Source organism: Oncorhynchus mykiss, chromosome 5 (genome assembly GCF_057628025.1).
Source record: "Oncorhynchus mykiss isolate SJ-2025 chromosome 5, ASM5762802v1, whole genome shotgun sequence".
Taxonomy (NCBI): domain Eukaryota; kingdom Metazoa; phylum Chordata; class Actinopteri; order Salmoniformes; family Salmonidae; genus Oncorhynchus; species Oncorhynchus mykiss.
Genome location: NC_143026.1, coordinates 20,096,152 through 20,121,219, shown reverse-complemented (window position 1 = coordinate 20,121,219; position 25,068 = coordinate 20,096,152). Strand labels below are relative to the sequence as shown.

Sequence of the window (25,068 nt, the reverse complement as noted above, 5' to 3'; positions counted from 1 at the left end):
ATCCCATTAATATAGTAAACAATACCCACTCCTATCCTCTTGATATAGTAAACAGTACATATACCATTCCCTTTGATATAGTAAACAGTACCCACTCCTATCCTCTTGATATAGTAAACAGTATCCACTCCTATCCTCTTAATTTAGCAAAAGGAACCCACTCCTATCCAATTGGCCATAGACTTTAATGCAGGGAAACTTAAATCAGTTCCACCAAATCTCTATCAACATGTTAAATGTGCAACCAGAGGGAAAACAATTCAAGATCACCTGTACTCCACACACAGAGAAGCGTACAAAGCTCTCCCACGCCCTCCATTTGGTAAATCCGACCACAACTCTATCCTCTTGATTCCTGCTTACAAGCAAAAATGAATGCAGGAAGCACCAGTGACTCTGTTACGGTGAGTGAATGAGGACCCAAAAGCGAACTAACTTAAACAGAGCTTCTTTAATAACCAAACATAGGTAGGCTCAGATAGACCGGCAGATTCCGACAGGACAAGGTTACAGCAAACATGACGATAGTCTGGCTCAGGCATGAAACACAACAAACAAGAATCCGACAAGGACAGGAACAAAAACAGAGAGAGATATAGGGGACTAATCAGAGGGAAAAAGGGAACAGGTGGGAGAAGGGGTGACGAGGTAGTCAAGAGGAGACAAGGAACAGCTGGAGGAAAGCGGGGGAGAAAAGGTAACCTAATACGACCAGCAGAGGGAGACAGGGTGAAAGGAAAGGACAGAAAGACACAACATGACAATACATGACAGTACCCCCCCACTCACCGAGCGCCTCCTGGCGCACTCGAGGAGGAAACCTGGCGGCAACGGAGGAAATCCTCGATCAGCGCACGGTCCAGCACGTCCCGAGAGGGAACCCAACTCCTCTCCTCAGGACCGTACCCCTCCCAATCAACGAGGTACTGGTGACCAAGGCCCCGAGGACGCATGTCCAAAATCCTGCGGACCCTGTAGATGGGTGCGCCCTCGACAAGGATGGGGGGGGGGGGGGGGGGGGAAGACGAGCGGGGGCGCGAAGAACGGGCTTGATACAGGAGACATGGAAGACCGGGTGGACGCGACGAAGGTATCGCGGAAGAAGAAGTCGAACTGCGACAGGATTAATGACCCGAGAAATACGGAAGAGAGACTGACGGAAGCCCCAATCAAACGGCAAAACTCCCTCCAAAATTGAGACGTGAATTGCGGACCTCTGTCCGAAACGACGTCTGACGGAAGGCCATGAATTCTGAAAACATTCTCGATGATGATTTGTGCCGTCTCTTTAGCAGAAGGAAGCTTAGCAAGGGGAATGAAATGAGCCGCCTTAGAGAACCTATCGACAACCGTAAGAATAACAGTCTTCCCCGCTGACGAAGGCAGACCGGTGACAAAATCTAAGGCGATGTGAGACCACGGTCGAGAGGGAATGGGAAGCGGCCTGAGACGGCCGGCAGGAGGGGAGTTACCGGACTTAGTCTGCGCGCAGACCGAACAAGCAGCCACGAAACGACGCGTGTCATGCTCCCGGGTGGGCCACCAAAAACGCTGGCGAATGGAAGCAAGCGTTCCCCGAACGCCAGGGTGGCCGGCTAACTTGGCAGAGTGAGCCCACTGAAGAACGGCCAGACGAGTAGGAACGGGAACGAAAAGAAGGTTCCTAGGACAAGCGTGCGGCGACGGAGTGTGAGTGAGCGCTTGCTTTACCTGCCTCTCAATTCCCCAGACAGTCAACCCGACAACACGCCCCTCAGGGAGAATCCCCTCGGGGTCAGTGGAGGCTACTGAAGAACTGAAGAGACGAGATAAAGCATCAGGCTTGGTGTTCTTAGAGCCCGGACGATAAGAAATCACGAACTCGAAACGAGCGAAAAACAGCGCCCAACGCGCCTGACGCGCATTAAGTCGTTTGGCAGAACGGATGTACTCAAGGTTCCTATGGTCAGTCCAAACGACAAAAGGAACGGTCGCCCCCTCCAACCACTGTCGCCATTCGCCTAGGGCTAACCGGATGGCGAGCAGTTCGCGGTTTCCCACATCATAGTTACGTTCCGACGGCGACAGGCGATGAGAAAAATACGCGCATGGGTGGACCTTGTCGTCAGAGAGGGAGCGCTGAGAAAGAATGGCTCCCACGCCCACCTCTGACGCGTCAACCTCGACAACGAACTGTCTAGAGACGTCAGGTGTAACAAGGATAGGAGCGGATGTAAAACGATTCTTGAGGAGATCAAAAGCTCCCTGGGCGGAAACGGACCACTTAAAGCACGTCTTGACAGAAGTAAGGGCTGTGAGAGGAGCTGCCACCTGACCGAAATTACGGATGAAACGACGATAGAAGTTTGCGAAGCCGAGAAAGCGCTGCAGCTCGACGCGTGACTTAGGGGCGGGCCAATCAATGACAGCTTGGACCTTAGCGGGATCCATCTTAATGCCTTCAGCGGAAATAACAGAACCGAGAAATGTGACGGAGGAGGCATGAAAAGTGCACTTCTCAGCCTTCACAAAAAGACAATTCTCTAAAAGGCGCTGGAGGACACGTCGAACGTGCTGAACATGAATCTGGAGTGACGGTGAAAAAATCAGGATATCGTCAAGGTAAACGAAAACAAAGATGTTCAGCATGTCTCTCAGGACATCATTGACTAATGCCTGAAAGACAGCTGGAGCGTTAGCGAGGCCGAAAGGAAGAACCCGGTATTCAAAGTGCCCTAACGGAGTGTTAAACGCCGTCTTCCACTCGTCCCCCTCCCTGATGCGCACGAGATGGTAAGCGTTACGAAGGTCCAACTTAGTGAAAAACCTGGCTCCCTGCAGGATCTCGAAGGCTGAAGACATAAGAGGAAGCGGATAACGATTCTTAACTGTTATGTCATTCAGCCCTCGATAATCTATGCAGGGGCGCAGAGACCCGTCCTTCTTCTTGACAAAAAAAAACCCCGCTCCGGCGGGAGAGGAGGAGGGGACTATGGTACCGGCATCAAGAGCTACAGACAAATAATCCTCGAGAGCCTTACGTTCGGGAGCCGACAGAGAGTATAGTCTACCCCGGGGGGGAGTGGTTCCCGGAAGGAGATCAATACTACAATCATACGACCGGTGTGGAGGAAGAGAGGTGGCCCTGGACCGACTGAACACCGTGCGCAGATCGTGATATTCCTCCGGCACCCCTGTCAAATCACCAGGCTCCTCCTGTGAAGAAGAGACAGAGGAAACAGGAGGGATAGCAGACATTAAACATTTCACATGACAAGAGACGTTCCAGGAGAGGATAGAATTACTAGACCAATTAATGGAAGGATTATGACAAACTAGCCAGGGATGGCCCAAAACAACAGGTGTAAAAGGTGAACGAAAAATCAAAAAAGAAATGGTTTCGCTATGATTACCAGAAACAGTGAGGGTTAAAGGTAGCGTCTCACGCTGAATCCTGGGGAGAGGACTACCATCCAGGGCGAACAAGGCCGTGGACTCCCTTAACTGTCTGAGAGGAATGTCATGTTCCCGGGCCCAGGTCTCGTCCATAAAACAGCCCTCGGCCCCAGAGTCTATTAAGGCACTGCAGGAAGCTGACGAACCGGTCCAGCGTAGATGGACCGACAAGGTAGTGCAGGATCTTGAAGGAGAGACAGGAGTAGTAGCGCTCACCAGTAGCCCTCCGCTTACTGATGAGCTCTGGCTTTTACTGGACATGAAGTGACAAAATGACCAGCAGAACCGCAATAGAGACAGAGGCGGTTGGTGATTCTCCGTTCCCTCTCCTTAGTCGAGATGCGGATACCTCCCAGCTGCATAGGCTCAGCTCCCGAGCCGGCAGAGGAAGATGGTAGTGATGCGGAGAGGGGGGCAACGGAGAACGCGAGCTCCTTTCCACGAGCTCGGTGACGAAGATCAACCCGTCGCTCAATGCGAATAGCGAGTTCAATCAGGGAATCCACGCTGGAAGGGACCTCCCGGGAGAGAATCTCATCCTTTACCTCTGCGCGGAGACCCTCCAGAAAACGAGCGAGCAAAGCCGGCTCGTTCCAGCCACTGGAGGCAGCAAGAGTGCGAAACTCAATAGAGTAGTCTGTTATGGATCGATTACCTTGACATAGGGAAGACAGGACCCTGGAAGCCTCCTCCCCAAAAACAGATCGATCAAAAACCCGTATCATCTCCTCCTTAAAGTCCTGATACTGGTTAGTACACTCAGCCCTTGCCTCCCAGATTGCCGTGCCCCACTCACGAGCCCGTCCAATAAGGAGAGATATGACGTAGGCGACACGAGCAGTGCTCCTGGAGTAAGTGTTGGGCTGGAGAGAAAACACAATATCACACTGGGTGAGGAACGAGCGGCATTCAGTGGGCTCCCCAGAGTAACACGGCGGGTTATTGATTCTGGGCTCCGGAGATTCGAAAGCCCTGGAAGTGGCCGGTGGATCGAGGCGGAGATGGTGAACCTGTTCTGTGAGGTTGGAGACTTGGGTGGCCAGGGTCTCAACGGCATGTCGAGCAGCAGACAATTCCTGCTCGTGTCTGCCTAGCATCGCTCCCTGGATCTCGACGGCTGAGTGGAGAGGATCCGAAGTCGCTGGGTCCATTCTTGGTCGGATTCTTCTGTTACGGTGAGTGAATGAGGACCCAAAAGCGAACTAACTTAAACAGAGCTTCTTTAATAACCAAACATAGGTAGGCTCAGATAGACCGGCAGATTCCGACAGGACAAGGTTACAGCAAACATGACGATAGTCTGGCTCAGGCATGAAACACAACAAACAAGAATCCGACAAGGACAGGAACAAAAACAGAGAGAGATATAGGGGACTAATCAGAGGGAAAAAGGGAACAGGTGGGAGAAGGGGTGACGAGGTAGTCAAGAGGAGACAAGGAACAGCTGGGGGAAAGCGGGGGAGAAAAGGTAACCTAATACGACCAGCAGAGGGAGACAGGGTGAAAGGAAAGGACAGAAAGACACAACATGACAATACATGACAGTACCCCCCCACTCACCGAGCGCCTCCTGGCGCACTCGAGGAGGAAACCTGGCGGCAACGGAGGAAATCCTCGATCAGCGCACGGTCCAGCACGTCCCGAGAGGGAACCCAACTCCTCTCCTCAGGACCGTACCCCTCCCAATCAACGAGGTACTGGTGACCACGGCCCCGAGGACGCATGTCCAAAATCCTGCGGACCCTGTAGATGGGTGCGCCCTCGACAAGGATGGGGGGGGGGGGGGGGGGAAGACGAGCGGGGGCGCGAAGAACGGGCTTGATACAGGAGACATGGAAGACCGGGTGGACGCGACGAAGGTATCGCGGAAGAAGAAGTCGAACTGCGACAGGATTAATGACCCGAGAAATACGGAAGAGAGACTGACGGAAGCCCCAATCAAACGGCAAAACTCCCTCCAAAATTGAGACGTGAATTGCGGACCTCTGTCCGAAACGACGTCTGACGGAAGGCCATGAATTCTGAAAACATTCTCGATGATGATTTGTGCCGTCTCTTTAGCAGAAGGAAGCTTAGCAAGGGGAATGAAATGAGCCGCCTTAGAGAACCTATCGACAACCGTAAGAATAACAGTCTTCCCCGCTGACGAAGGCAGACCGGTGACAAAATCTAAGGCGATGTGAGACCACGGTCGAGAGGGAATGGGAAGCGGCCTGAGACGGCCGGCAGGAGGGGAGTTACCGGACTTAGTCTGCGCGCAGACCGAACAAGCAGCCACGAAACGACGCGTGTCATGCTCCCGGGTGGGCCACCAAAAACGCTGGCGAATGGAAGCAAGCGTTCCCCGAACGCCAGGGTGGCCGGCTAACTTGGCAGAGTGAGCCCACTGAAGAACGGCCAGACGAGTAGGAACGGGAACGAAAAGAAGGTTCCTAGGACAAGCGTGCGGCGACGGAGTGTGAGTGAGCGCTTGCTTTACCTGCCTCTCAATTCCCCAGACAGTCAACCCGACAACACGCCCCTCAGGGAGAATCCCCTCGGGGTCAGTGGAGGCTACTGAAGAACTGAAGAGACGAGATAAAGCATCAGGCTTGGTGTTCTTAGAGCCCGGACGATAAGAAATCACGAACTCGAAACGAGCGAAAAACAGCGCCCAACGCGCCTGACGCGCATTAAGTCGTTTGGCAGAACGGATGTACTCAAGGTTCCTATGGTCAGTCCAAACGACAAAAGGAACGGTCGCCCCCTCCAACCACTGTCGCCATTCGCCTAGGGCTAACCGGATGGCGAGCAGTTCGCGGTTTCCCACATCATAGTTACGTTCCGACGGCGACAGGCGATGAGAAAAATACGCGCATGGGTGGACCTTGTCGTCAGAGAGGGAGCGCTGAGAAAGAATGGCTCCCACGCCCACCTCTGACGCGTCAACCTCGACAACGAACTGTCTAGAGACGTCAGGTGTAACAAGGATAGGAGCGGATGTAAAACGATTCTTGAGGAGATCAAAAGCTCCCTGGGCGGAAACGGACCACTTAAAGCACGTCTTGACAGAAGTAAGGGCTGTGAGAGGAGCTGCCACCTGACCGAAATTACGGATGAAACGACGATAGAAGTTCGCGAAGCCGAGAAAGCGCTGCAGCTCGACGCGTGACTTAGGGGCGGGCCAATCAATGACAGCTTGGACCTTAGCGGGATCCATCTTAATGCCTTCAGCGGAAATAACAGAACCGAGAAATGTGACGGAGGAGGCATGAAAAGTGCACTTCTCAGCCTTCACAAAAAGACAATTCTCTAAAAGGCGCTGGAGGACACGTCGAACGTGCTGAACATGAATCTGGAGTGACGGTGAAAAAATCAGGATATCGTCAAGGTAAACGAAAACAAAGATGTTCAGCATGTCTCTCAGGACATCATTGACTAATGCCTGAAAGACAGCTGGAGCGTTAGCGAGGCCGAAAGGAAGAACCCGGTATTCAAAGTGCCCTAACGGAGTGTTAAACGCCGTCTTCCACTCGTCCCCCTCCCTGATGCGCACGAGATGGTAAGCGTTACGAAGGTCCAACTTAGTGAAAAACCTGGCTCCCTGCAGGATCTCGAAGGCTGAAGACATAAGAGGAAGCGGATAACGATTCTTAACTGTTATGTCATTCAGCCCTCGATAATCTATGCAGGGGCGCAGAGACCCGTCCTTCTTCTTGACAAAAAAAAACCCCGCTCCGGCGGGAGAGGAGGAGGGGACTATGGTACCGGCGTCAAGAGCTACAGACAAATAATCCTCGAGAGCCTTACGTTCGGGAGCCGACAGAGAGTATAGTCTACCCCGGGGGGGAGTGGTTCCCGGAAGGAGATCAATACTACAATCATACGACCGGTGTGGAGGAAGAGAGGTGGCCCTGGACCGACTGAACACCGTGCGCAGATCGTGATATTCCTCCGGCACCCCTGTCAAATCACCAGGCTCCTCCTGTGAAGAAGAGACAGAGGAAACAGGAGGGATAGCAGACATTAAACATTTCACATGACAAGAGACGTTCCAGGAGAGGATAGAATTACTAGACCAATTAATGGAAGGATTATGACAAACTAGCCAGGGATGGCCCAAAACAACAGGTGTAAAAGGTGAACGAAAAATCAAAAAAGAAATGGTTTCGCTATGATTACCAGAAACAGTGAGGGTTAAAGGTAGCGTCTCACGCTGAATCCTGGGGAGAGGACTACCATCCAGGGCGAACAAGGCCGTGGACTCCCTTAACTGTCTGAGAGGAATGTCATGTTCCCGGGCCCAGGTCTCGTCCATAAAACAGCCCTCGGCCCCAGAGTCTATTAAGGCACTGCAGGAAGCTGACGAACCGGTCCAGCGTAGATGGACCGACAAGGTAGTGCAGGATCTTGAAGGAGAGACAGGAGTAGTAGCGCTCACCAGTAGCCCTCCGCTTACTGATGAGCTCTGGCTTTTACTGGACATGAAGTGACAAAATGACCAGCAGAACCGCAATAGAGACAGAGGCGGTTGGTGATTCTCCGTTCCCTCTCCTTAGTCGAGATGCGGATACCTCCCAGCTGCATAGGCTCAGCTCCCGAGCCGGCAGAGGAAGATGGTAGTGATGCGGAGAGGGGGGCAACGGAGAACGCGAGCTCCTTTCCACGAGCTCGGTGACGAAGATCAACCCGTCGCTCAATGCGAATAGCGAGTTCAATCAGGGAATCCACGCTGGAAGGGACCTCCCGGGAGAGAATCTCATCCTTTACCTCTGCGCGGAGACCCTCCAGAAAACGAGCGAGCAAAGCCGGCTCGTTCCAGCCACTGGAGGCAGCAAGAGTGCGAAACTCAATAGAGTAGTCTGTTATGGATCGATTACCTTGACATAGGGAAGACAGGACCCTGGAAGCCTCCTCCCCAAAAACAGATCGATCAAAAACCCGTATCATCTCCTCCTTAAAGTCCTGATACTGGTTAGTACACTCAGCCCTTGCCTCCCAGATTGCCGTGCCCCACTCACGAGCCCGTCCAATAAGGAGAGATATGACGTAGGCGACACGAGCAGTGCTCCTGGAGTAAGTGTTGGGCTGGAGAGAAAACACAATATCACACTGGGTGAGGAACGAGCGGCATTCAGTGGGCTCCCCAGAGTAACACGGCGGGTTATTGATTCTGGGCTCCGGAGATTCGAAAGCCCTGGAAGTGGCCGGTGGATCGAGGCGGAGATGGTGAACCTGTTCTGTGAGGTTGGAGACTTGGGTGGCCAGGGTCTCAACGGCATGTCGAGCAGCAGACAATTCCTGCTCGTGTCTGCCTAGCATCGCTCCCTGGATCTCGACGGCTGAGTGGAGAGGATCCGAAGTCGCTGGGTCCATTCTTGGTCGGATTCTTCTGTTACGGTGAGTGAATGAGGACCCAAAAGCGAACTAACTTAAACAGAGCTTCTTTAATAACCAAACATAGGTAGGCTCAGATAGACCGGCAGATTCCGACAGGACAAGGTTACAGCAAACATGACGATAGTCTGGCTCAGGCATGAAACACAACAAACAAGAATCCGACAAGGACAGGAACAAAAACAGAGAGAGATATAGGGGACTAATCAGAGGGAAAAAGGGAACAGGTGGGAGAAGGGGTGACGAGGTAGTCAAGAGGAGACAAGGAACAGCTGGGGGAAAGCGGGGGAGAAAAGGTAACCTAATACGACCAGCAGAGGGAGACAGGGTGAAAGGAAAGGACAGAAAGACACAACATGACAATACATGACAGACTCTGTCTAAAAAGTGGTCAGATGAAGCAGATGCTAAACTACAGGACTGCTTTGCTATCACAGACTGTAACATGTTCCGGGATTCTTCCGATGACATTGAGGAGTACACCACATCAGTCACTGGCTTTATCAATAAGTGCATTGAGGACCCCACAGTGACTGTATTACAGGCAACATTCGCACTGAGCTAAACTGTAGAACTGCCATAAGACTCCTGAACAGGTAACCAAATGGTTACCCGGACTCCGGACTATTTGAATTGTGTGCCACCCCCCCAACCCCTCTTTTACGCTGCTGCTACTCTCTGTTTATCTTATATGCATAGTCACTTTAACTATACATTCATGTACATACTACCTAAATTGGCCCGACCAACCAGTGCCCCCGCACATTGGCTAACCGGGATATCTGCATTGTGCCCCACCACCCGCCAACACCCTCTTTTTAAGCTTCTGCTACTCTCTGTTCATCATATATGCATAGTCACTTTAACGATACCTACATGTACATACTACCTCAATAATCCTGACTAACAGGTGTCTGTATATAGCCTTGCTACTCTTTTTTTCAAATGTCTTTTTACTGTTGTTTTATTTCTATACTTACCTACACACACACACACACAAACATCCTTTTTTTTATCCCGCAACATTGGTTAGAGCCTGTAAGTAAGCTCACTATAAGGTCTACACCCGTTGTATTCGGCGCACGTGACAAATAAACTTTGATTTGATTTGATTTGAGAAAGTGAACAGTTCGTCCTCCAATCCCCTTGATATAGTAAACAGTACATACACTTTTCCCATTGATATAGTAAACAGTACCCACTCCTATCCCCTTGATATAGTAAACAGTACATACACTTTTCCCATTGATATAGTAAACAGTACCCACTCCTATCCTCTTTATGACGTAAACAGTACCTACACCGATCCCCTTGATATGGTAAACAAAACCTACACCGATCCCCTTGATATACTAAACAGTACCCACTCATATCCTCATAATTTAGTAAAAGGAACCCACTCCTATCCCCTTGGGAAAGTAAACAGTACCTCCTCCTATCCCCTTGATATAGTAAACAGGGAAAACACGTATTCCTTTAAAAAAGTAAAAAGTACCTACTCCAATGCCCTTGATATAGAAAAAGCACATACTCCTATCCCCTTTTATATAGTAAACAGATCACACTCCTATCCCATTAGTTTAGTAAACAGAACCCACTCCTATCCCTTAGAGAAAGTGAACAATACCTCCTCCTATCCCCTTGATATAGTAAAGAGCACCTACACCTATCCTCTTTATATTGTAAACAGTACATACAACTGTCCCATTAATGTAGTAAACAGTACCTCATGTCCCCTTAATATAATAAATAGTCCCCACTCCTATCCCCTTGATATAGTAAATAGTACCCACTCCTATCCCCTGCATATAGTCAACGGTACCTACTCCGGTACCTATTTTCAATACAATGTACAATGTATAAACATCAAACATATACTAGGAAAACTGTTCACATTACAATGTTTTCGTAATAACGTCATCTATTAACCTTTAATAACAAAACAAAATGACGTACATTTTCCATCTATCGTCATGACCACCATTGTGGCTGACGGAAACCATTGTTCCAAAGTCCCTTTATTCATGTTTAATGTCTGGTTCTCCATAGTAACAGGACAAAGGAATTTGTCTGTGGCCTGAGATTTACCAGGAGCGTGAGGGGCCATAAAATCCCCCACATCTTCAGACCCCTAGATCTCTCCTCCTCTGTTGGGGTTGAGAGATATTCTGTAGGGTTGTGGTCTCCTGTAACCAGACCTGGTTAGGACAGTCATGACAATAGTAAACAGTACTTGTATCGCCTTAATATAGTATACAGTACCCAGTCCTATCCCCTTGATATAGTAAACAGTATGTACACATATCCCCTTGATATAGTAAACAGTACCTGCACCTATCCACTTAATCTAGTAAACAGTACCATCTCCTATCCCCTTGATATAGTAAACAGTACGTACACCTATCATCTTGATATAGTAAACAGTACCTACACCTATCCCCTTAATATAGTAAATGGTACCTACTCCTGTCCCCTTAATAGAGTAAACAGAACCTACTCAAATCCCTTTTGTCATGAACCGGCTCAAAGCCCGTAACAAAATGGAGACAACGTGGAGATAAGGAGTAACAAAATATATGTATTAAATCAAGTAATTAAGTATAATATACAATGGTGTGTGTAATCAGTAATCAGTAGTGTAAGTGAGTGTTTAGCATGCATGAATGGGATAATGCAGGGTGTTGAAAGATGCTAACGCAAACAACCAAAAAACCACCAAGAAACACAACAAAATCTATAAAGGTGTCTGCATGGAGAGAGTCTCCTCGATGAATGGGGAAGTGGTGTATTTATCCTGGGAGACACCGGGCCCATGTGTTTCCCATGTAGCTGACGAACCTCCCAACTCCGCCCACCGGCATCCTAATAAGGAAACAAGAACAAAGAGAGAATACAGCAGACAGAGTGGGAGGTCGTCACACTTTAATATAGGAAACAGCACCTACTCCTAATCCCCTTGATTTACTAAACAGCACATACTCATATCCCCTTAATGTCATAAGCAGTACCTCCTCCTATCCCCTTGAGATAGTAAAGAGCACCTACACCTATCCCCTTGATATAGTAAACAATACGTACTCCTATCCCTTGATATAGTAAACAGTACATACACCTTTCCCTTTTATATAGTATACAGTACCCACTCCTATCCTCTTTGAGGTAAACAGTACCTACACCTATCCCCTTGATATAGTACACACAACCTACACCTATCCCATTGATATACTAAACAGTACCTACAACTATCCTCTTAATTTAGTAAAAGGTACCTCCTCCTATCCCCTTAGTAAAGTAAACAGTAACTATACCAATGCCCTTGATATAGTAAATATCACATACTCCTATCCCCTTGGTATAGAAAACAGTACCTCCTCCTATCCCCTTGAAATAGTAAACAGGACCAACACCTATCCCCTTGATATAGTAAACAATCCAACACCGATCCCTTTGATAAAGTAAACAGCACCCACTCATATCTTCTGAATTTAGTAAACAGTTCGTAATCCTATCCCCTTGATACAGTAAACAGTACCTACACCTATCCCCTTAATCTACTAAACAGTACCTACACCTACACCTATCCCCTTAATCTAGTAAACAGTACCTACACCAATCCCCTTAATCTAGTAAACAGTACCTACTCCAAAGCCCTTGATATAGTAAAAAGCACATACTCCTATCCCCTTTATATAGTAAACAGTACCCACTCCTTTCCCCTTGACATCCCTTTACTATAGTAATTGGTACCTACTCATGTCCCCTTGATATAGTAAACAGTACCCACTCCTATGCCCTTACTTTAGTAAACAGTACCCACTCCTATCCTCTTGATAAAGTGAACAGTATCCCCTTGAGATAGCAAAGAACCCCTAAACCTATTCCCTTTATATTGTAAACAGTACCAACAACTTGATATAGTAAACAGTAAACAGTACCTACACCTATCCCCTAATATAGTAAATGGTACCTACTCCTGTAATAGAGTAAACAGAACTTACTCATATCCCTTTAATATAGTACGCAGTACCTCCTCCTATCCCCTTGAGATAGTAAAGAGCACCTAGATAGTAAAGTTGTTGATATAGTAAACAGTACATACACCTATCCCCCAATATAGTAAACAGAAACCACTCATATCCCCTTAATATAGTAAACAGTACCCACCTATATCCCATTGAGATAGTAAACAATATGTATTCCTATCCCCATGATATAGTAAACAGCACTAGCATCACTACTCTGGACGGTTCTGACTTAGAACATGTGGACAACTACAAATACCTAGGTGTCTGGCTATGTTGTAAACTCTCCTTCCAGACTCATATTAAACATCTCCAATCCAAAATTAAATCTAGAATTGGCTTCCTATTTCGCATCAAAGCCTCCTTCACTTACGCTGCCAAACATACCCTCATAAAACTGACTATCCTACCAATCCTCGACTTTGGCGATGTCAATTAAAAAATATCCTCCAACACTCTTCTCAGAAAACTGGATGCAGTCTACCACAGTGCCATCCGTTTTGTCACCAAAGCCCTATATACCACGCACCACTGAGATCTGTATGCTCTCGTCGGCTGGCCCTCGCTACAAATTCATCCCCAGACCCACTGGCTCCAGGTCATCTATAAGTCTCTGCTAGGTCAAGCTCCGCCTTATCTCAGCTCACTGGTCACCATAACAACACAATAACTTTTGTTATTGACCAAATACTTATTTTCCACCATAATTTGCAAATAAATTCATAAAAAATCCTACAATGTGATTTTCAGATTTTTTTTTTTTTCATTTTGTCTGTCATAGTTGAAGTGTACCTATGATGCAAATTACAGGCCTCTCATCTTTTTAAGTGGTTGAACTTGCACAATTGGTGGCTGACTAAATACTTTTTGCCCCACTGTATCTGATTGGCAGAAAGCTTAAATTCTTGTTAATCTAACTGCACTGTCCCATTTACAGTAGCTATTACAGTGAAAGAATGCCATGCTATTGTTTGAGGAGAGTGCACAATTTTGAACATGAAAACTTATTAATAAACAAATTAGGCACATTTTTGCAGTCTTGAAACAACATTTTGAACAGAAATGCAATGGTTTATTGGATCAGTCTAAAACTTTGCTCATACACTGCTGCCATCTAATTGTCAAAATGTAAATTGCACCTGGGCTGGGATAATACATTATGGCCTTTCTCTTGCATTTCAAAGGTGATGGTACAAAAAAATACAAAGAATGGTTGCTTTTTCTTTCCCATTTCCACAAACTTTAAAGTGTTTCCTTTCAAATGGTACCAAGAATATGCATATCCTTGCTTCAGTGCCTAAGCTACAGACAGTTATATTTGGGTATGTTATTTTAGGCAAAGATTGGAAAAAAGGGGGCGATCCTTATAAGCATATGGAGAAACACACTTAGACATGTACAGGTGTGTGGGCATGGCATGCTTGCTCTGTTTTTCACTCTCACACAGACAAGAACACACAAACTCTCCTTTTCCCTCCTCCCTCTTCCTCTCCATCCATCTCTCTCTCCCTCCATCCCTCTCTCCCTCCATCACCTTCCTCAGTCTACCAGTGTGCTGATCTGAAGTGAGGTGTGAATTACACAGGCCAGTGGAGCTGAGCAGAGTAGAAGCCTGCCCATGGGATAATTGAATTATTCTTAATAGCAACCTTGTTAAAATATTGATTCTGTGTTACAGTTCTGAAGGAAAACAATCAATCAATAAAGGTGATCAAACATGTTATCATAGAACAAAGCTTTTGATTGACACAACTTGCGACCCCACCTAACCAATCACGGTCTGGTGATCAGGCTGTTTTCAGTGTGTGTGTGTGTGTGTGTGTGTGTGTGTGTGTGTGAAAAGAGAGCAAGCAAAGACTAAACAATCCTTGCCAGAGTAATTAATCAATGTGAACATGTGAAACAGAGACACAAAACAAAATACTCAAACAAATATGAATTCTGACTTTCTTACCTCTGTCTTAACCTACAGTAAGTGTCTCATGATGTTATGACCCCAGTCATAAGCAGTTTGGCCTCTGGCTAACCTTTTACCTTTACTGGATGTTGTTATTGTCTCTCCACAGGTTGTGTGACTGTGACCGTAGGGGCAGTGTGGGCGTCTGCTCTGTGCTGGATGGTGGCTGTCACTGCAGGGTTAACGTGGAGGGACAGGCTTGTGACAGGTGACTTTTATATTGTACTGTTCTTTCTTCAAAATTGAAAAATAGGCATGTGACAGGTGACCCGTGATAGGCTACTGCATCATCACCTTATATAACATAATACCACCCTCCGGTTACCACGGTGACACAGACTCCCAGGAACATTTTCAGTGATGCCTATTGAGTGACTGTCGCTATATTTAGCAAGTTTTCCAACCCTTCCAGCAACTTTTATTGGTAAAAAAGGCTAGCAACACGTTCAGCTACTTTTCGGGCTGGCTTTAAGAAGTTTTGACACTGAGGATTTCTATGGTTTTAAAAGCATTTAGCAACTTTTCACACTCAATTCTTCCGCAAACGAGAGTGGGAGAAGCTGTCTGCAACAGAAGTCACCACAACGGTGCAGACACAGAAACACTTTGTTCTGCTTCCTACTGTTAGCACAATGGCGTACAGGATTAAGCTTTGATGCCGCCTGCTGCCGTTGTTCAACAGAACGTATCTTGACATTTTCTGGCACCGCTCTTTAACAAACTGTATCCAAATGGAGTCGGCACGGTAACCCATTGAAAACAGGTTTTCAAACTAACTGACAAATACATTTTTTCCAGAGTACTATACACATTATAAATGGTACTGTATACTAAACAAAAATATAAACACAAAATGCAACAATTTCAAAGATTTTACTAAGTTACAGTTCATATAAGGAAATCAGTTGATTTAAATGAATGAATTAGGCCCTAATCTATGGAATTCACATGACTGGGAATACAATCATTCAATCAAATGTATTTATAAAGCCCTTTTTACATCAGCCAATACAGATACCCAAGAAAGCTAAGGTAACTGAACTAAATGACTCGCCCCGTAGCACTCACTTCTGTCGTCATGAAGTGCTTAGAGAGGCTAGTTAAGGATCATATCACCTCTACCTTACCTGACACCCTAGACCCACGTCAATTTGCTTACCGCCACAATAGATCCACGGACGATGCAATCGACATCGCACTGCACACTACCTTATCCCATCTGGACAAGAGGAATACTTATGTAAGAGAGGAGGAATACTTATGCTGTTCAAAGACTATAGCTCAGCATTCAACACCATAGTACCCTCCAAGCTCACCATTAAGCTCGGGGCCCTGGGTCTGAACCCCGCCCTGTGCAAATGGTTCATGGACTTCCTGACGGGCCACCCCCAGGTGGTGAAGTTAGGAAACAACACCTCCAGTTTGCTGATCTTCAACACAGGGGCCCCACAAGGGTGCGTGCTCAGCCCCCTGCTGTACTCCCTGTTCACTCATGACTGCGTGGCCACGCACACCTCCAACTCAATCATCAAGTTTTCAGATGACAGTAGTAAGCCTGATTACCAACAATGACGAGACAGTCTACAGGGAGGAGGTGAGTACCCTGGTAGTGTGGTGCCAGGAAAATAACCTCTGACTATATGTCAACAAAACAAAAGGTACTGATTGTGGACTTCAGGAAACAGCAGAGGGAGCACTCCCCTAACCACATTGACAGGACCACAGTGGAGTAGGTGGAACGCTTCAAGTTCCTCGGCGTACACATCACTGACGATTTGAAATGGTCCACCCACACAGACAACCTCAGGAGGCTGAAGAAATGTGTCTTGGCACCTAAAACCCTAACAAACTTTTACAGATGCACAATTGAGAGCATCCTGTCGGGCTGTATCACTGCCTGGTACGGAAACTGCACCGCCCTCTCCAGAGGGTGGTGTGGTCTGTCCAACGCAAACTAACTGCCCTCCAGGACACCTACAGCACCCGATGTCACAGGAAGGCCAAAAAGATCATCAAGGACAACAACCACCCGAGCCACTGCCTGTTCACCCCGATATCATCCAGAAGGTGAGGTCAGTACAGGTGCATCAAAGCGGGGACCTCAAGGCCATCAGACTGTTAAACAGACATCACTAGGAGGCTTCCCCCCAATTACGTAACCCTGAACCTTAGAGGCTGATGCCCTATATACATTGACTTGAAATCACTGGCCACTTTAATAATGGAACACTAGTCACTTTAATAATGTTTACATATTTTTGCTTTACTCATCTAATATGTATATACTGTATTCTATTTGACTGTATTTTAGTGTATGCCCTCTGACATTGCTCATCCTAGCATTTATATATTCCTTATTGTCCTTGTTGTGAATTATAAGATATTACTGCGCTGTTGGAGCTAGAATCACAAGCATTTTGCTACACCCGCAATAACATGTGTATGTGTATGTGTATGTGACCAGTAACATTTTATTTGATTTTCAGATATGCATCTGTTGGTCACAGATAACGTAAAAGATATTTGCCTCACAATGGGCCTCAGGATCTCGTCACGGTATCTCTGTGCATTCAAATGGCCTTCACATGACCGTTGATAAAATGCAATTGTGTTCGTTGTCCGTAGCTTATGCCTGCCCATGCCATAACCAAACCGCCACCATATAGGGCACTATGTTCACAACGTTGACATCAGCAAACTGCTTTCCCACTCAACACCATACACGTGGTCTGTGGTTGTGAGGCCAATTGGACATACTGTCAAATTCTCTAAAACAACTTTGGAGGTGGCTTTATGGTAGATAAATTAACATTAAATTCTCTGGCAACAGCTCTGGATAGACATTCCTGCAGTCAAACTTCAGATATCTGTGGCATTGTATTGTGTGGCAAAACTGCGCATTTTAGTGGCCTTTTATTGTCCCTAGCACAAGGTGCACCTGTGTAATGATCATGCTGTTTAATCAGCTTTTTGATATGCCACACCTGTCAGGTGGATGGATTATCTTGGCAAAGAACATGGATGTAAACAAATGTGGGCCAACATTTTTGGACAAATAAGCTATTTGTGCATATGGATTGTTTATTTTTTTTTACCTTTATTTAACTAGGCAAGTCAGTTAAGAACAAATTCTTATTTTCAATGACGGCCTAGGAACAGTGGGTTAATTGCCTGTTCAGGGGCAGAACGACAGATTTGTACCTTGTCAGCTTGGGGATTTGAACTTGTAACTTTCCGGTCACTAGTCCAACGCTCTAACCACAAGGCTACCCTGCCACCCCAGGGATCTTTTATTTCAGCTTATGAGACATGGGATCAGAACTTTACATGTTGAGCTGAATTTTTTTTCAGTGTATTATGCTTTCATTCATAGTCACTCAGGACACGTATCATTCAGTGACGATCGGTGCCGTTTAAGATGTGGGAGGGCGATTATTTGTTTTATGAACATGGCCTTATTTCTATTACAGCATATTGGATGACTGTTATTCATATTCCATTCACCCAGCTCAATGTAACATTGATAGGTTTAATCTACTACATGATACTCACATTTTCATGAGGTTGCTTAAACCTAGCCTACGAATGAAAGTTTACAACGTAGGTGCACAGGTCGAGGCACCCAATGGTAGGACAACAGAGTCCCTGCCCATCTTCCGAAGACATCTGAAACCCTATCTCTTCAAAGAGTATCTTAAATAATCATCCTATTCACCTCAACCCCCCACCCCCACACACACACAAAATAACCGATAGCTACATTATTTAGGAAAAATGTACTTTCTTTGCCTATGATATGCAGTTGTCCCACCTGGCTGTCTAAATATGAATGCACTAGCTAAGTCACTCTGGATAAGAGTGTCTGCTAAAATACTAAAATGTACACTGTAAAAATGTTGAGAGAAAAATGTGAGTAAAGAAGTTAACAAAACATTGACCAATACAATATCGCCTTACACACTCTTGCCTGCATCTAGCTGATCTAGGGTGTAATCATTAGCCATCATTTTAACAGTTGAAAACGAGAGTTTCTATTGGACAAATTCAGGTATGTTTATCCCCATTTGGTTCTGTTTGCTTCCTTTTAAGAAATGTTTGTCAACAGAATTGGCGGAATGAATACACCCCTGATCACACGCAAACACAGCCACATACAAACAGCATGATCACATAATTAATAAAACCAAAAGCTTGGAAGAGATCCAGTGTAGCTAACATATGTTAAACTAGCTAGCTGCCTTCGCTAGCTAAGTGAAAGTGAAAAAAATACTATGAAATATAGCTAGCTCTCGCTTGCTTCTCCTTTATTTTTAAATAAATACATTTGTTCAAACCTCTTGTCTTTCTTTCTCTTTGAGTCAACTACTCACCAAACGTTATGCACTGCAGTGGTAGCTAGCTGTAGCTAATGCTTTCATTATTAGATTCATTCTCTGATCCTTTGATTGGGTGGACAACATGTCAGTTCATGCTGCAAGAGATCTGATAGGTTGGAGGAGGTCATCCAGAAGTTATCACAATTACTGTGTAAGTCTATTGAAGGGGGTGAGAACCATGCGCCTCCTAGGTTGGTGATACCCTAAAGAGTGCTGTTGAGGCTACTGTAGACAATTTTATTGCAAAATGTGTGTTTTAATCTATTATTTGGTTGACATGTGAATCTATTTAGTATAGTTTTATCTAAAAAAGCATCACTTTTTTTTCACTTTTTATTTTAATGAAATTCACTGAGGAGGATGGTCCTCCCCTTCCTTCTCTGAGGAGCCTCCACTGGTATCAATGTGATGTGTTCTGGGGCCTTTTTAGTCATAATGCTTCTGAAAAGACTGGGGAAACATGATTCTTTTAGACTTTCTGTCTGTACTTAACCCTCTCTACACCCATATTTTTATCATTTTTATTCTGCTCTCTAAGATTTGACCAGACAGACACAACACAGCCAAATCACTAGTTTGAACTTAGCCAAACACGCAACCACAATGTCTCCAGTGTTGAATTATTCTTCACAGTTTTTTGGCATGTTTATTTTGTTGTGTTGTGTATTATTTCATGCTTCATTGAACAAGGACTCTCTTTCCCTTACATAGTCCTGTTTCTAAACAACACACACACACAAACACCCACTAAGACACACAGAACCTCCCCCCAAAACTCTCACCCACACACACACACACACACACCAACTGACTCCCCTACACACACAGCCACACAAACACACAAACACACACACACCACCACACACGTCCAGGAATTTAACACTGGAGTGATATATATGCAGAAGATGAATGTGCAAGTAGAGATACTGGGGTGCAAAGGAGAAAAAAAATAATAACGGTATGGGGATGCGGTAGTTGGATGGGCTATTTACAGATGGGCTATGTACAGGTGCAGGGATCTGTGAGCTGCCCTGACAGCTGGTGCTTAAAGTTAGAGAGGGAGATATGAGTCTCCAGCTTCAGTGATTTTTGGAATATGTTCCAGTCATTGGCAGCAGAGAACTGTAAGGAAAGGCGGCCAAATGAGGAATTGGCTTTGGGGGTGACCAGTGAAATATAACTGCTGGAGCGAGTGCTACAGGTGGGTGCTGCTATGGTGACCAGTGAGCTGAGAAGAGTTACAGATGACCTGGAGCCAGTGGGTCTGGCGACAAATATGAAGCGAGGGCCAGCCGACGAGAGCATACAGGTCGCAGTGGTGGGTAGTATATGGGGCTTCGGTGACAAAACGGATGGCACTGTGATAGACTGCATCCAATTTGCTGAGTAGAGTGTTGAAGGCTATTTTGTAAATGACATTGCCGAAGTCAAGGATCGGTAGGATAGTAAATTTTACGAGGGTATGTTTGGCAGCATGAGTGAAGGATGCTTTGTTGCGAAATAGGAAGCCAATTCTAGATTTAATTTTGGATTGGAGATGATTAATGTGAGTCTGGAAGGAGAGTTTACAATCTAACCAGACACCTAGGTATTTGGAGTTGTCCACATATTCTAAATCAGAACCGTCCAGAGTAGAGATGCTGGATGGGCGGGCAGGTGTGGGCAGCGATCGGTTGAAGAGCATGTATATAGTTTTACTTGCATTTAAGAGCAGTTGGACGCCACGGAAGGAGAGTTGTAATGGCACTGAAGCTCGCCTGGAGGTTAGTTAACACAGTGTCCAAAGATGGGCCACATGTATACCGAATGGTGTCGTCTGCGTGGAGGTGGATCAGAGAATCACTCGCAGCAAGTGCGACATCATTGATGTATACAGAGAAAAGAGTCGGCCCGAGAATTGAACCCTGTGGTGCCCCAATAGAGACAGTCAGAGGTCCGGACAACAGGCCCTCCGATTTGACACACTGAATTCTGTCTGTGAAGTAGTTGGTGAACCAGGTGAGGCAGTCCTTTGAGAAACCAAGGCAGTTGAGTCTGACGATAAGAATGTGGGGATTGACAGAGTCAAAAGCCTTGGCCAGGTCGATGAATACAGCTGCACAGTATTGTCTCTTATCGATGGCGGTTATGATATCGTTTAGGACCTTGAGCATGGCTGAGGTGCACCCATGTCCAGCTCGGAAACCAGATTACATAGTGGAGAAGGTATAGTGGGATTAGAAATGGTCGGTGATCTGTTTGTTAACTTGGCTTTTGAAGACCTTAGAAAGGCAGGGTAGGATAGATATAGGTCTGTAACAGTTTGGGTCTAGAGTGTCTCCCCTTTGAAGCGGGGGATTACCGCGGCAGCTTTCCAATCTTTGGGGATCTCAGACGATACAAAAGAGAGGTTGAACAGGCTAGTGATAGGGGTTACAACAATTTTGGCAGATCATTTTAAAAAGAGAGTGTCCAGAATGTCTAGCCTGGCTGATTTGTAGGGGTCCAGATTTTGCATCTCTTTCAGAACATCGGCTATATGGATTTGAGTGAATGAGAAATGGGAGAAGCTTGGGCAAGTTGCTGTGGGGGGTGCAGGGCTGTTGACTGGGGTAGGGGTAGCCAGGTGGAAAGCATGACCAGGCATAGAAAAATGTATCGGTGGTGTAAGTGTTTCCTAGCCTCAGTGCAGTGGGAAGCTGGGTGGAGGTGCTCTTATTCCCCATAAACTTTACAGTGTCCCAGAACGTTTTGGAATTTGTGCTACAGGATGCAAATTTCTGTTAGAAAAAGCTAGCCTTTGCTTTCCTAACTGCCTGTGTATATCCTAACTTCCCTAAAAATGTGCATATCGTGGGTGCTATTTGTTGCTAATGCAGTACGCCACAGGATGTTTTTGTGCTGATCAAGGGCAGTCAGGTCTGGAGTGAACCAAGGGCTATATCTGTTCCTGGTTCTTCATTTTTTGAATGGTGCATGCTTATTTATGATGGTGATGAAAGCACTTTTAAAGAATAACCCGGCATCCTCTACTGATGGAATGAGGTCAATATCCTTCCAGGATACCCGGGCCAGATCAATTAGAAAGGCCTGCTTGCTGAATTGTTTTAGGGAGCGTTTGACAGTGATGAGGGGTGGTCGCTTGATCGCAGACCCATTACGGACGCAGGCAATGAGGCAGTGATCTCTGAGATCCTGGTTGAAGACAGCAGAGGTGTATTAGGAGGACAGGTTGGTTAGGATGATATCTATGAGGGTGCCCGTGTTTACTGATTTGGGGTTGTACCTGGTAGGTTCATTGATAATTTGTGTGAGATTGAGGGCATGTCCCAGTTTAGGTCACCTAACAGTACGAACTCTGAAGATAGATTGGGGGCAATCAATTAACATATAGTGTCCAGGGCACAGCTGGGGGTAGAAGGTGGTCAATAGCAAGTGGCAACAGTGAGAAACTTGTTTCTGGAAAGGTGGATTTTTAAAAGTAGAAGCTGAAATTGTTTGGGAACAGACCTGGATTGTATGACAGAACTCTGCAGGCTATCTCTGCAGTAGATTGCAACTCTGCCCCCTTTGGCAGTTCTGTCTTGTCGGAAAATGTTATAGACAGGGATGGATATTTCAGGGTTTTTGGTGGCCTTCCTAAGCCAGGATTCAGACACTGCTAGGACATCCAGATTGGCAGAGTGTGCTGAAGCAGTGAATTAAACAAACTTAGGGAGGAGGCTTTTAATGTTAACATGCATGAAACCAAGGCTTTTACAGTTACAGAAGTCAACAAATGAGAGCACCTGGGGAATGGGAGTGGAGCTAGGCACTGCAGGGCCTGGATTAACCTCTACATCACCATAGGAACAGAGGAGGAGTAGGATAAGGGTACGGTTAAAGGCTATAAGAACGGGTCGTCTAGTGCGTTCTTAACAGAGAGTAAAAGGAGCAGGCTTCTGGGCAAAGAAGAATAAATTCAAGGCATAATGTACAGACAAGGGTATGGTAGGATGTGAATACAGTGGAGGTAAATCTAGGTATTGAGTGACGATAAGAAAGGTATTGTCTCTAGAGGCACCATTTGAACCAGGTGAGGTCACCGCATCTGTGGGAGGTGGAACAAAAGGGTTAGCTAAGGCATATTGAGCAGGGCTGGAGCCTCTACCGTGAAATTAGACAATAATCACTAACCAAAATAGCAATGGACAAGGCATATTGATATTAAGGAGAGGCATGGGTCTAATGATCATGGGGTCTAATGAGTAGCGGGCTGGAGACAGCTTGCGGGCCGGGCTAGCAGGCTAGCAGAAGGGACTTAGGGGGACGTTGCGATGGAAGAGTCAGTTGTAGCCCCCTCGGGAGGTTACGTCGGCAGAAGAATCGTGATGGATCGGCAGGGCTCCGTATAGTAAAAGGGTACAGGCCAATTGGCAAAAATAGGTATTGTAGCCCAAGAAAATTGGCTGATGGACCTCTTCAGCCAACAGTCCGATATGCTTTAGACAGCTAGTTGGCTGTGGCTAGCAGATGGGCATTCAGGGGACGTCGTGACGGAGAAGCCTGTTGAAATCCCCCTCGGGTGGATTACGTCGGTAGACCAGTCGTGAAGAATCGGCGGGGCTCCGTATCAGCAGTAAATGGGATCCAGGCCAATTGGCAAAATACGTATTGTAGCCCAAGGAAGTGGCTGATGGACCTCTTCAGCTAGCCGGGAGATGGGCCTAGCATAGGCTAGCTCCAGGCTAAATAGTGCTTGCTTCAGTACAGAGACATTAGCCAGGAGTAGCCACTCGGATAGCAGCTAGCTAGCTGCGATGATCCAGGTGAAAAGGCTCAGAGCTTGCGGTAGGAGTCCGGGGATGTGGGGAAAAGAGTCCGGTTTTCTCTGGGTTGAATCGCGCTGTGCAGACTGGAAGGAGTTGTCTGGGCTAAAGGTTAGCTGATGACCGCTAGCAGTGACTAGCTGACTACTAGGTAGTAGCTAGTTAGCTAGCTAGCTGCTTTTGGGGGTTCCAATTCTAAAGTAAAGAAAATAGGAGAACTGTACCACATTGGGTGAGGCGGGATGCAGGAGAGTATGTTGGAGTTGAGGTTTAAAAAATATTGAAAAAATATATAAGAATTATACACACCCAGACACCAACACACACACTCACACACACCAGTGGTCTCCACTACAGCAGTCTGTCTGGAGGTCATGGTAGTGTATCACAGTGTGAGACCAGCTGTGGGGTGATTGGCCTTGGCCTCCTCCTTGGCCTCAACACTGCAACAGAGACAGCAACACATGTTCACTTGGCAGGTTCTCTCATCTACACAGACTCACATGGCCTAGTGATGGTCTCTGAGCTTGCTCCACAATATGGAGAGATTAGCTACAACAAGCTACACAGAAACAGTGGGTAAAGTAGCACAGGAGTGCAATGACGAAGCATATAATGACGATATGTTTTGTGCGTGCATGTCAAGGCTTTCCGTTAGCCGGCAAATGCCGGCTTTAATAAATGCAAAAATACGAGTAAAAAAACTGTTGCCGGCCAAACTGACATTGATTTTTAAATATCCATTGTGAAAGAATGCTTTTTATTAATTGATGGAAATTCCAGTCAGTGTAAATACATCATGCTTATCGGTCTATAACTTAATTTCATAATTTAGTATAATTAAATTGGCCTGTGTGTATTTTCGTTATTCATTATATATCTTATTTATCCAACACAATCACAGCATACAGAGCTGGGTGCTGCTGGAGTAAAACATGTGCTTTCTTCAGCCCATTCATTGCACAACAATTCTAAATTCAATAATGTGTTAAAACCAGTTTTGGTGCATGATTAAAAAGAGCTGCTATTTTAATTTCTCAACTGGTAATTGAATAGTGCCTCCCATTCACCATTGAAGTACAGGCAACAAGCTATCAGCCACCACTTTACAATGT

The 25,068-nt window shown here is 46.2% G+C and overlaps 1 protein-coding gene across 1 annotated transcript in view; it reads left to right on the top strand.

Annotated features, from left to right (window-relative positions):
- The window catches only part of LOC110523381 (laminin subunit gamma-3), a 202,909-nt gene that overhangs the window by 53,489 nt on the left and 124,352 nt on the right, over positions 1 to 25,068 (top strand). The window contains exon 7 of the mRNA XM_090234139.1: positions 14,900 to 14,998. Within this exon, the coding sequence (XP_090090265.1) occupies positions 14,900 to 14,998 (99 nt within the window). The remainder of the gene's footprint in view (positions 1 to 14,899; positions 14,999 to 25,068) is intronic.